Source organism: Trachypithecus francoisi, unplaced genomic scaffold (assembly GCF_009764315.1).
Source record: "Trachypithecus francoisi isolate TF-2019V2 unplaced genomic scaffold, Tfra_2.0 Lachesis_group8, whole genome shotgun sequence".
NCBI lineage: Eukaryota > Metazoa > Chordata > Mammalia > Primates > Cercopithecidae > Trachypithecus > Trachypithecus francoisi.
Window position 1 is genome coordinate 62,695,233 of NW_022681473.1, and position 12,425 is coordinate 62,707,657.

The window sequence follows — 12,425 nt, forward strand, 5'->3', positions numbered from 1 at the left end:
CTCCAGTTTTCAGATTAGTAAACCAAGGTACAGAATCCTGAAGTGATTACTGGGAACACAGGACCATTAAATTGGAAAGTTGGACCTAAAACCAAAATCTGATTCTTGGTTAAGTGCTCTTTCTGTAGGTTCCTCTTAAAGGCTTCAGGAAATTTTTGTCAATTTCTGCCATAGTCAGAAGTTTTTAACCCTCTTGAGTTTCCTTATTTAACGCCTGTTGCATAAGTCCTTTCCTTGGATCTCAGGTACTTTCTCAACCTCCTCTTAAGTCTCTTCATCATCTTGCCTACCTGGCCTCTCCAGATTTCCCCACAAACTCAGTGAATGATGATTGGTAGGCAACTTAAGAGACAGAAGATCTGGATTGGAAACCTAGCCCAAACCAGACTTTTGGCTTCTGCATAGCTCAGTTTTCATCATCTAGTCAGAGTCTAACTTTACTCTTTAGCTCCCTCAGGGATGTTAGGGGAAGAGATAAGTTTATGCCTGGAAAACTTACCTCTAGCTTACAACATGAGGAGATGATCTCTAGCTTACAACATGAGGCGATGCAGAGGTGGTAAGATGAGAATCCTGAAAGTCAAAAGTGCCAGGCATCTGCGGACTGGAAAGGCACCTGATGCACCTGATCTGTTTTCATGAATTCTGATTTCTCTGAGATGAAAGGGATCTGCAGGTTTTCTTATTAGAAATAATTGTCAGGTAGTGTTGATTCCATCTCTACCAATACACCGTCTACTCATGGTTCAGATCTCAGTTAAGAGGCAATCCGTTTAAATGTGGAATAGCTCTTACTGTTAGCATCTGACATCACCATCTCAACTATTTTAGCCTTGTGGAGGAATAAGCAGGATATTGCTATTCTTGTCCCTCAGTAAATCAATGAGTTAGTTTCAGGCTAGTCTTCAGCTTTGTATTTATACGTTCAGGGAAAGAAGGATGAATGACTTTTGCGTTACTCCTTCCACCTGGCCAGACCCAAGCCTCCTTTAGAATCATTCAGAACTCTGCCTCTTCCAGGATGTTTTCCTCACAGCTCCTGCCTCATCTTTCCTCTGAATTCCCATGTCAGTACTTGATGCTTTGTACTGGCCACCTAATTCATGTGTTTATATCCCATCAGCCAAGTCCTGGAGGGCCAAGGCTTTCATGCTTTCTATAGCATCAGGCACAAGTGTTTGAGCAAATTAGTGAACCAAATGTGTCTCCGTAAGTGTTGCCATGAGATGGCACCAGAGGCCCTGCAATTGTTCTGTATAACTTTTAGCTGTTTATTGCCATTTATATGCCTTCCTTAATGAAGTTTAAACTTATTTACCAAGCAAAATGCCAATAAATACTGAAGTAGAAACTGAAACTTTGTTTTTTTTTTTTTTTTTTTTTTTTTTTTTTTTTTGAGACGGAGTCTCGCTCTGTCGCCCAGGCTGGAGTGCAGTGGCCGGATCTCAGCTCACTGCAAGCTCCGCCTCCCGGGTTCACGCCATTCTCCCGCCTCAGCCTCCTGAGTAGCTGGGACTACAGGCGCCCGCCACCACGCCCGGCTAGTTTTTTGTATTTTTTAGTAGAGATGGGGTTTCACTGTGTTAGCCAGGATGGTCTCGATCTCCTGACCTCATGATCCGCCCGTCTCGGCCTCCCAAAGTGCTGGGATTACAGGCTTGAGCCACCGCGCCCGCCCTGTTTTTTTTTTTAAGAGGCAGGGTTGCGCCATGTTGCCCAGGCTGGTCTCAAGCTCCTGGGCTCAAGCGATCCGTCTGCCTCAGCCCCACAAAGTGCTGGAATTATAGGAGTGAGCCACCATGCCCAGCCTACAGTAGAAATTTTAAACCAAATAAAGAAACCAGGTAACTTCCCCTTTTATCGCATGGTAGAATGTTCTGTTCACTCAGCTCCTCTGCCTTGCCCCTCCCCAGGAACTGGGCCCTTCCACCAGCAGCTGCTTTCTAGGCCCCAAGCATAAGCTGTCTTTCAGTCCCTAATGGAGACAGCCTGGGGACCTGAAAATGGCCTCAAATCCTTGGTTTGTGTTTTCTGATAATTTATTTTTCCTAGAAAGGACAATTAAACATTAATAAGAAATTGCTGGCCGGGCGCGGTGGCTCAAGCCTGTAATCCCAGCACTTTGGGAGGCCGAGACGGGCGGATCACGAGGTCAGGAGATCGAGACCATCCTGGCTAACACGGTGAAACCCCGTCTCTACTAAAAAAAATAAAAATACAAAAAAAATACAAAAAATTAGCCGGGCGAGATGGCGGGCGCCTGTAGTCCCAGCTCCTCGGGAGGCTGAGGCGAGAGAATGGCCTAAACCCGGGAGGCGGAGCTTGCAGTGAGCTGAGATCCGGCCACTGCACTCCAGCCTGGGCGACAGAGCAAGACTCCGTCTCAAAAAAAAAAAAAAAAAAAGAAATTGCTTATAACCTCATCACTTTTCATATGTCAGTTATTTTGGTTTCCTCATTCTGGTCTTTGCTCCTTTGTATGTGTGACTTTATACATTTTTAATCATGCAAAGCCGTAATAAGAGCTCTCATTTACTGAGCGCTTATTATGAATTATGCACCACACTTGTTTTATATATATTACTTCCATTTAAATATAAGAACTATTATATCGCCGGGCGCGGTGGCTCAAGCCTGTAATCCCAGCACTTTGGGAGGCCGAGACGGGCGGATCATGAGGTCAGGAGATCGAAACCCTCCTGGCTAACACGGTGAAACCCCGTCTCTACTAAAAATACAAAAACTAGCCGGGCGAGGTGGCGGGCGCCTGTAGTCCCAGCTACTCGGGAGGCTGAGGCAGGAGAATGGCGTAAACCCGGGAGGCGGAGCTTGCAGTGAGCTGAGATCCGGCCACTGCACTCCAGCCGGGGCGACAGAGCGAGACTCCGCCTCAAAAAAAAAAAAAAGAACTATTATATCAAATGCTTATATTTACTACACTACTCATAATGAGTGCTGACATTATTAGGCACTGTTCTAAGTGTTTCCATGCCTTAACTCATTTAATCCATACAACCTTATGAGAATAGATACCGTTAACCCCATTTTACCATAGTTTAGAGAACCGAAGCTTATCAGAGTTAAGTGATCTGCCTACGTTAACACAGTAATTAGCTGTATTGGGATTCATATTTAGATAGCTTTAATTCTAAAATTTCTGATCGTTTCAGTGTATCATTTCATTTTGTTCATTCTTTAATCATTTCTATTTGGACTTCTAGAAATGGTCTGAAGGCTAACAGAATCATTAAAATTAGAGTTTGATTTAGATCTTTTTCTTGCAGCTAACCTGGTAGCTCCTAGAGGACTAGAGGTCATGTTTATTTCTGTACTCCTTTTCCCATTAAATGCAAAATTAATACTTAATGAGTTGAATGAGTAAGTGGGTGAACACTGTCTCTACTGTCCTAGGAAGTCTGGGATACAGAACTAGTTGATAGAAACTTAGCCTGTTAGAACTTGAAGGGGTTTGAAAAATCAAGCCAATCCCTTCCTCCAAGGAAGGAGGAAGGACCTCCTTAGGGTGACCCAGTGAGTTGGAGGCAGAATGGTACTAGAACCCTGGTCTGCTGGGCTTCTACTCCACCATCTGGTTTCAGAAAGCCTAATCCTATCTCTAAATTCCTTTCTCTCTCCCCTTTTTTCCCTTTCTCTCTCGCCTCTTGTTCTCTGTCTCTTCTCTCTCACACACAGTCTCTCTCTCTCTTTCTCTTGATGTGACTTGATGTAGCTTTACATACTTGATGTATATCTCTAGATGTAGTTTTTTCATCCTAACATTTCAAGCCCGAAAACTACAAAACAAAACAAGATTTTTCTTTCCTGATGCCCAGACTTAATCCTAATTGTGTCTTTGTCCAACTCAGAATAGAATCCAGGATCTCTGCTTCTCTCCTCACCCAAAATGTGCAGAGCTGCAGCTCATGTAGAGAAACTTACCTTGATTCACATTCCTCCTCAGAACATGCTATTGGTGATTGGTGGGGAGTGGGAAAGAGCATCTTAGAGCAGGCTGGTTGTTTTAATGCAACAGCCAAGTTTTTGAAAAACTGGCAGGAGAACAGGAATTTCTGTTTTTTTCTCAGAGAGAGCAAATGTGACCAGACTATGTGATTTAATTCTTCTCTGGGCCTACTGTTTTGTAAACAGCCCCATGAGCCTGTTAAAGCAAATAGCGTGAAGACCAAAAACCCTCCACCCCTTCTTGCCATATGCCACCCTTTTAGTTTCATAAGTTGGGTTGCCTTTTCCCCTAGTTGTGATGTCTTTTCCTGGTGCTCCTAGTGTCTCCTAGAAAATGGCACCTGGGGCATTATTTGGGTAGCCGTTTGTTAGTACATGCTGGTGCTTCCACACTTTTTATGTAAGGTCAGACTGTTTTAGAATGCTTCATTCAGAGAGTCAGTTGTGGGTTCCTGTGCAGTGAATTGTTATTGAGGCTTCATGGCTCATGGACCAGCAGCCAGTACCCTCAGGTACACAGAATGGGAACCTCTAAAGCAAAGTGGTTCTGCTTACCATTTTCTCTGTTCTGTTTCTTTTTTCCTGTAAAATGACGCTTTTGTGTGGTGTGTGTGTGTGTGTGTGTTTTGTTTTTTGTTTTAAGATGGAATCTCACACTCTGTCACCTGGGCTGGAGTGTGATGGCGCGATCTCAGCTCGCTGCATCCTCCACCTCCCAGTTTCAAGCGATTCTCCTGCCTCAGCCTCCCAAGTAGCTGAAATTACAGGTGCCTGCCACCGGGCCTGGCTAATTTTTATATTTTTAGTAGAGACGGGGTTTCACCATGTTGGCCAGGCTGGTCTTAAACTGCTGACTTAAGGTGATCCACCTGCCTTGGCCTCCCAAAGTGCTGGGATTACAGGTGTGAGCCACCATGCCTGACCATCTGAGGCTTTTTCTTGTCACAGAGAAGTCTATAAGAGAATGGTAGCTACAGACAAACACTAAAATGAAGCTCTAAGCTGCACTACCTATTATGGCAGCCATCAGTCCCATGTGGCTGCTGACCACTTGAAATGTGGCTAGTCTGTTGTAAATGTAAAATACATATTTGATTTCAAAGCCTTAGTACCAAAAAAAGTAAGCCATTTCGTAAATAATTTTAATCTTGAATACATATTGAGATATTTTGTATATATTGGGATAATAGAATTATTATTGAAATGAAAACCTGTTTCTTCTACTTTTTTTTTTTTTTTTTTTTTTTTTTTTTTTTTTTTTTTTTTTTTTTTCTGAGACGATCTTGCTCTGCCGCCCAGGCTGGAGTGCAGTGGCCGGGTCTCAGCTCACTGCAAGCTCCGCCTCCTGGGTTTACGCCATTCTCCTGCCTCAGCCTCCAAGCAGCTGGACTACAGGCGCCCGCCATGTCGCCGGCTAGTTTTTTGTATTTTTTGTAGAGACGGGGTTTCACAATGTTAGCCAGGATGGTTCGATCTCCTGACCTCGTGATCCGCCGTCTCGGCCTCCCAAAGTGCTGGATTACAGGCTTGAGCCACCGCGCCCGGTTTCTTCTTACCTTTTAAAAAATGTAACTGGAAGATTTTAAACTATGTTCGTGACTTGCATGATATTTTGTTTGGATAGCACTGGTCTAGAAATCCCCAATCTTTTTTTTTTTTGAGACAGAGTCTTGCTCTGTCACCTTGGCTGCAGTGCAGTGGCGCGATCTCGGCTCCCTGCAAGCCCCGCCTCCTGGGTTCACACCATTCTCCTGCCTCAGCCTCCCGAATGAGTAGCTGGGACTACAGGCGCCTGCCACCATGCCCAGCTAATTTTTTTTTTTTTTTGTATTTTTATCAGAGACGAGGTTTCACCGTGTTAGCCAGGATGGTCTCAATCTCCTGACCTGGTGATCCACCCACCTCAGCCTCCCAAAGTGCTGGGATTACAAGTGTGAGCCACCACGCCCGGCCAAGTAAATACTTTCTTAGTTTACTATAGAACGCCAGGAAACTAGCCACTCTTTTCCTGTCTGTATCTTTCTTTTTTGTTGTTGTTTTTTAAAAAATATTCTTTCATTTTGTTGATGGCATCAGGAAGAAAACCTCCATTACATATTATGTGCTATCTTTTTTTATACCTGCTACTCACTGGAGAAGGGTGACATCTAGTGACAGAAGGGTGGTTGGGAAGGGAGTTAGGAGGCATTGGAGAGAAGACTGGCGATGACTTCAAACTTCTATCTTGGAGTTAGAATTATTTTTTGCCTTTAAAAAACTTCAGCTAACAAGTCTGAGGGAAGGCTCTGAAGGAGGGAGAGTAAAACAGGCACTCTTTAAAATAGAAATGTACCTCTCTCTGAGGGAGTCCTACTCTCGTTTTACTTTCCTTTTGTTTATTGGAATTTATTGAGGACATATCATGTGCCAGCAGTTTTCTAGTGTAGGGGAAATGGGAATACGGCCTAGTCACTGCCCACAAGGAGCTTACATACAGGTAGAGAATGAATTCAAGCCCAGCCTCATACTCTAGATAAGCACTATAATGATGTTAGAAAAGAAAATGCATTTGGAGCACTGGAAAGCACTTTCTGCCTGGAAAGGAGACTGAAGGCCTTGTGTGTCTTGGATGTGATATTGTCAGGCAGAAAGGCAGGTGGGAAGGACGACCTGATGGGGACAACCTGACTTAAAGGCCTGGGGAGTGGTAGATGGCCCTTGAAATAGTAGGTTGGGGCCATATTATGGGGGATTTGACAGCCTGGCTAAGAATGTTGGATCCTCTCTACTAAAAATACAAAAATTAGCCAGGCATGGTGGCATGTGCCTGTAATCCCAGCTACTCGGGAGGCTGAGGCAGGAGAATCGCTTAAACCTGGGAGGCAGAGGCTACAAGTGAGCCGAGATCAAGCCGTTACACTCCAACCTGGGCAACCTGAGCAAGACTCCATCTCAAAATAAATAAAAGGAATGTTGGATCCTGTCCTTTATGCAGGGGGACTGTTCAAGCAGAGAAATGACATGGTCAAGATTTCGTGTTCGGGGTACCATTCTTTCACTCCTCAAAAGGATAGACACTGAATGCAGGGAGATTAACAAAGAGCTCATTGCAGTCAGCCAGCCAAGTGGTAGCAAGAGCTCAAATGGAAAGGAAAGAATATATCCGAGAGATAGTTGAGTGAGGGATGAAAGGGAGGAGGAGTCAAATATGGTCCTAAGTTTCTGACTTGTATCACTAGTGGAGTTACTTTTGTCCAAAGTTGGAAGTACAGGAGAGGATCAAGCTAAAATAGAAAACAAGCTGCATTTGGGACTGTGGACAGAGCTGCAGAGGGAGCTGGCTAGAGCTGAAGTGCTTGTGTTTGTGTTTCAGATGGTGACCCTCTTTCAGATGTGGGTTGTTCCCCTCTATTTCACAGTGAAGCTGCACTGGTGGAGGTTCCTAGTGATCTGGATCTTGTTCTCTGCTGTCACAGCCTTTGTCACCTTCCGAGCCACCCGAAAACCTCTAGTACAGACAACCCCAAGGTGAGAGTTTAAATAGTGGAAAGAGCCCAGGTTTTCCGAAGCTAATGGGTTGGAATGCATGGGAGGAGCATAGGTTTAGACTGAAAAAATTCCTGGTTTTGTCTGCCAAAATTACTTGGCATGGGGCCCCTCTAAAACGAGCTGATTGGGAGACCCCCTCCCCTATTCATCGATTAAAAACCCGAGATATTTCTGTATAGCTTACTTTATGGTTTCAAGGTCTTTTTATATTAAAGGCAAACAAAAATAAGCAAATCATGGTGATCATTGTGGTCTCATTTTAAATGTTTTCTTCTGTGAACCCTTCTCTGATCTCTGAATTAGATTTTCCAGTATATTCTCTCATATTGCACAGTACTGTTCCTTCATATAACTTACCACAATTTATAACTAAATACTGTTTTGGGTATCTATCTCCCTCACTAAACTCTTACTTCTGCGATCAGGAACCACATCCATTTTGTTTGTCACTGTATATTCAAGCCCTGCCATGGGGCCTGGCACATAGTAGCTTACTCTGCGAATTTTTGTTGAATGAATGAATCTTAGCAAATTTATAATTTTCCAATAAATAATACTTCCTTCTTGAGTCACAAAGCAGCCATTGCCTGTATAATTCTTTTTATTTTATTCAAATTCGTTTCTCATTTGATCCTCCCAACCAGCGTGTGAGGTAATTTAATATCTGTACTCAACAGAAAAAGAGATTTTCTCATTCATTCAAATAAGCACCTACTATGTGCCAGGCCCTGTGCTGAGCGCTGGGGATACAGAGCTGGATAAGACATGGTCTCTGTCTCAAGGAGTACTCTGTTTAATGGAGGAGATGGACGAGAAAGCTCCTGTTGCAGTGCAGTTGGTAAGTGCTATGACAGATGTTTGTGTAGGTCCAAGAGAGCTTGACTGGCCAGCCTCAAAGTTGTCACCACCTGATCCAAAGTCTTTCAATTGTAGACTGCTCTTCTTTCTATTCTTATGTTCTACTTTCCTGCAAGCCTTTCTCTGGCCTTCTGGAGTTTCATTGTATAAGGTGAAATAGGTGATCCAGAAGTTTCTCTCTGGCTTTGGTAATTTACTTTAAGGGCCATTGTGGAAGATACAGGATGTGGAGCTGGATGAATGTGGATTGGGACCTCTAGCCCTGCCACTTGTTCAACTGTATGACCTTACCTTTCTGAGCCTTGAATTCTTCATCCCTAAAAATGGGACAGTAATTGCTACCTCACATAGGGAGATAAGGTGATATGAAGAAAAAGTGTAATAGAACAATGTAAGAGTCACCATGAACACTACAAACAGTGCCAACTTTTGGCTAAAATGATTGAAAATATGTCTCTAATATGGAGGATTTTTATAACAGTAACTACTAGCTTTTTTTTTTTTTTTTTTTTTTTGAGACGGAGTCTCGCTCTATCGCCCAGGCTAGAGTGCAGCGGTGCAATCTCAGCTCACTGCAAGCTCTGCCTCCTGGGTTCACACCATTCTCTTCCCGAGTTGCTGGGACTATCAGCCTCCCAAGTTGCTGGGACTACAGGCGCCCACCACCATGCCTGGCTAATTTTTGTAGTTTTTTAGTAGAGACGGGTTTTCATCATGTTAGCCAGGATGTCTTGATCTCCTGACCTCATGATCTGCCCGCCTCGACCTCCCAAAGTGCTGGGATTACAGTTGTGAGCCACCGTGCCCAGCCAGTAACTCCTTGCTATTTATTTATTTATTTATTTAGAGACAGTGTCTCACTCTGTTGCCCAGGCTGGAATGCAGTTCACTGCAACCTCTGTCTCCCGGGCTCAGGCAATTCTCCTGGCTCCGCCTCCCAAGTAGCTGGGATTACAGGTGTGTGCCACCACACCCAGCTAATTTTTTTTTTTTTTTGAGACAGAGTCTTGCTCTGTCGCCCAGGCTGGAGTGCAGTGGCCGGATCTCAGCTCACTGCAAGCTCCGCCTCCTGGGTTTATGCCATTCTCCTGCCTCAGCCTCCCAAGTAGCTGGGACTACAGGCGCCCGCCAACTCGCCCGGCTAGTTTTTTGTATTTTTTAGTAGAGACAGGGTTTCGCCGTGTTAGCTAGGTTGGTCTCGATCTCCTGACCTCGCGATCCACCCGTCTCGGCCTCCCAAAGTGCTGGGATTACAGGCTTGAGCCACTGCGCCCGGCTTTTTTTTTTTTTTTTTGTATTTTTGGTAGAGACCACGTTGGCCAGGCTGGTCTTAAACTCCTGACCTCAAGTGATCTGCCTGCCTGGGGCTCCCAAAGTGCTGGGATTACAGGTGTGAGCCACCATGCCCGGCCGGCCCTGTAACTAACATTTAATAGTGCTTTACAATTTCAAAGCACTTTTTAAAAACAGAGATGAGGTCACACTCTCTCGCCCAGGCTAGAGTGCAGTGCTATGATCACAACTCACTGCAGCCTCATTCTCCTCGGCTCAACCAGTTTTCCCATCTCAGTCTCTGGAGTAGCTGGGACTACAGGCATGCTCCACCTTGCCTGGCTATTTTTTTATTTTTATTTTTAGTAGAGACAAGGTCTCACTGAGCTTCCTAGGCTGGTCTCGAACTCCTGAACTCAAACAATCCTCCCACCTCAGCCTCCCAAAGTGTTGGGATTCCAGGTGTGAGCCATTATGCCTGCCCTCAAAGCACTTTCATAAACATCCTTATTTGTACTATACATGTAGCATTTCATGAACATGTATTATATACCAGGAAATGGGCTCCGTACACCTCTCTTGTCTCAAAGAGGTGATTTGACTTATCTGAGGTAACTTACCCAGCTACTAAAACATCACTTAATCCATATTGAGTTTTTTGACCTAAAATTTCATGTCCCTTTCACTATGTCTCTCTCCTTTATGATCAGTGCAAACCCTGGAGAATGGAACTGTGTGTATTCTTTAAGACAGCACTAGACGGAAGATGTTTGGGTCCTTTCTCTAGCCTGAGAAACCATCACTGCTTGCCTGGCCACAGCAAGGAGGCACGGGCAGGGAAGGACCTTGACTTTCCTTCCTAGGGCTCAGCAGGGTTGGTAGTAACCTAGTCAGCTCTCAGGAACCACACAGACTTGTGCTGCTTATTCAGGCAGATTGCTAACTTGTTCATTAGCTCCCATCAGAGATAAGAGTAGTGGCTCCTGATGATGGGAACCCACTCTTGTAGCCTTTAAAAGGCTCTGGTTTGGCCAAGCAGCAGCGGTTTATGCTTGTAATCCCAGCACTTTGGGAGGCTGAAGTGGGAGGATCCCTTGAGCCTAGGAGTTGGAGGCCAGCCTGGGCAACATTGCAAGACCCTGTCTCTAGCCAAAAAAAAAAAAAAAGGCCCTGGTTCATTCAGGAAACCGTCTTTCTTGCTGAGTCTAGTAACTGGGATCCATCAATTAGATTGTACACTGTTCTTCATTGGCTCCTGGGGCACCTGATCCTGCTTCTCCTGCTGCTCCTTCAGGAACATGAACAACCCCATTCTACTTCACCACCACCACACACTTGCATCCAACTCAAAAGGTACTTCTTAAGTGCCTCTCTCCTTTCCCTTCTCCCTCAGAAGAAAATTCATTTCAGAAGCAAATTCATTATACATCATTTCATTTTTGGCTTGTGGATAGGAACAAAGCTGTATTCAGACTAACCAGGCCCAGATACAAAAAACCTGTAGCTCATTCTACCTCGGATTTGTCTCTTGATTTCTGTTTCTGAACAACTAGCCTTCCTGCCTGTTAATCTTCTGAGCATAGTTGTGTTTAATATTTTTTACTTCCTCATTTGAGGTGACATAGCTGTCTAAGGTCAGCTGTGCTCTTTCTGTGAGGCAGAAACTGCCTTTTTAGGAATCTTTTCCTTGGTCTGAGACCGTGAAAATACAAAGCACAGCCGGGCGTGGTGGCTTACGTCTGTAATCCCAGCACTTTGGGAGGCTGAGGCAGGTGAATCATGAGGTCAGGAATTCGAGACCAGCCTGGCCAATGTGGTGAAACCCCATCTCTACTAAAAAAATATAAAAATTAGCCAGGTGTGGTGGTGGGCACCTGTAGTCCCAGCTACTCAGGAGGCTGAGGCAGAAGAATCGCTCGAACTCGGGAGGCAGAGGTTGCAGTGAGCCAAGGTCGCGCCACTGCACTCCAGCTTGGGTGACAGAGCAAGACTCCATCTCCAAAAGAAAAAAAGAAAATACAAAGCACTACTTCTCGAGTATATGGAGGCATTTCTGCAGTTAAGGAAGTGAGCAGCTTTGAATAGTAACCGAAGTTGCTCAGTAAGTCCTGAGCAAAGACCGTGGTGTCCCCACTGATGTGAGAATAAAGGATTCTGGTGATCCAGTGACCACTGAGGCCAGAATCTCTGTGTAAGCTGCACTAACTTTCTCTCCTTTCCCCAGGTTGGTTTATAAGTGGTTCCTGCTAATCTATAAAATCAGCTATGCCACTGGCATCGTTGGCTACATGGCTGTCATGTTTACCCTCTTTGGTCTTAACTTATTATTCAAGTGAGTACCCTTTGTTTTTGTTTTTGCTGGAGTTTGGGGACGAGTGGCTCTTGATATGTACCTCTGCTGCAAGTCATGGTTATTAACAGGAGGGACATAATATCCAGGATAGGAGACTTGGGTGCTGTGGAGGAATGGGAGAAGACAGGCTCTCCGTGATTTGTGCTGGCAGAAAGCAAGGAATGTCTGAATATATACAGTGTCAAAGTCCTAAATCATTTTATATTTTCCAAGGCTTTATATTTTAGTGGAAAAGTCTAGTAACCAAAGTAAGCATAATAGTTATTATAACCTGCTGTCCATAATTCTATCACTTTAACAGAGCTGTTTTTCTCATCGGTGTGTACTGTTCATTTGCAACATCCACTCTGCATGAATGGCCTTATGTTCAACTAGGCCAGGGGTTGGCAAACTGTGCCCTCTGTGCCAAATAGCCCACAACCTGTTATTATGAAATGAAGTTTTACTGGAA

The 12,425-nt window shown here is 44.5% G+C and overlaps 1 protein-coding gene across 2 annotated transcripts in view; it reads left to right on the plus strand.

Annotated features, from left to right (window-relative positions):
• The window catches only part of RNF121 (ring finger protein 121), a 69,532-nt gene that overhangs the window by 47,006 nt on the left and 10,101 nt on the right, over positions 1-12,425 (plus strand). For both annotated transcript variants that reach the window (XM_033207476.1, XM_033207477.1), the window contains 2 exons: positions 7,316-7,470; positions 11,846-11,953. In XM_033207476.1, the coding sequence (XP_033063367.1) occupies positions 7,316-7,470; positions 11,846-11,953 (263 nt within the window). The remainder of the gene's footprint in view (positions 1-7,315; positions 7,471-11,845; positions 11,954-12,425) is intronic.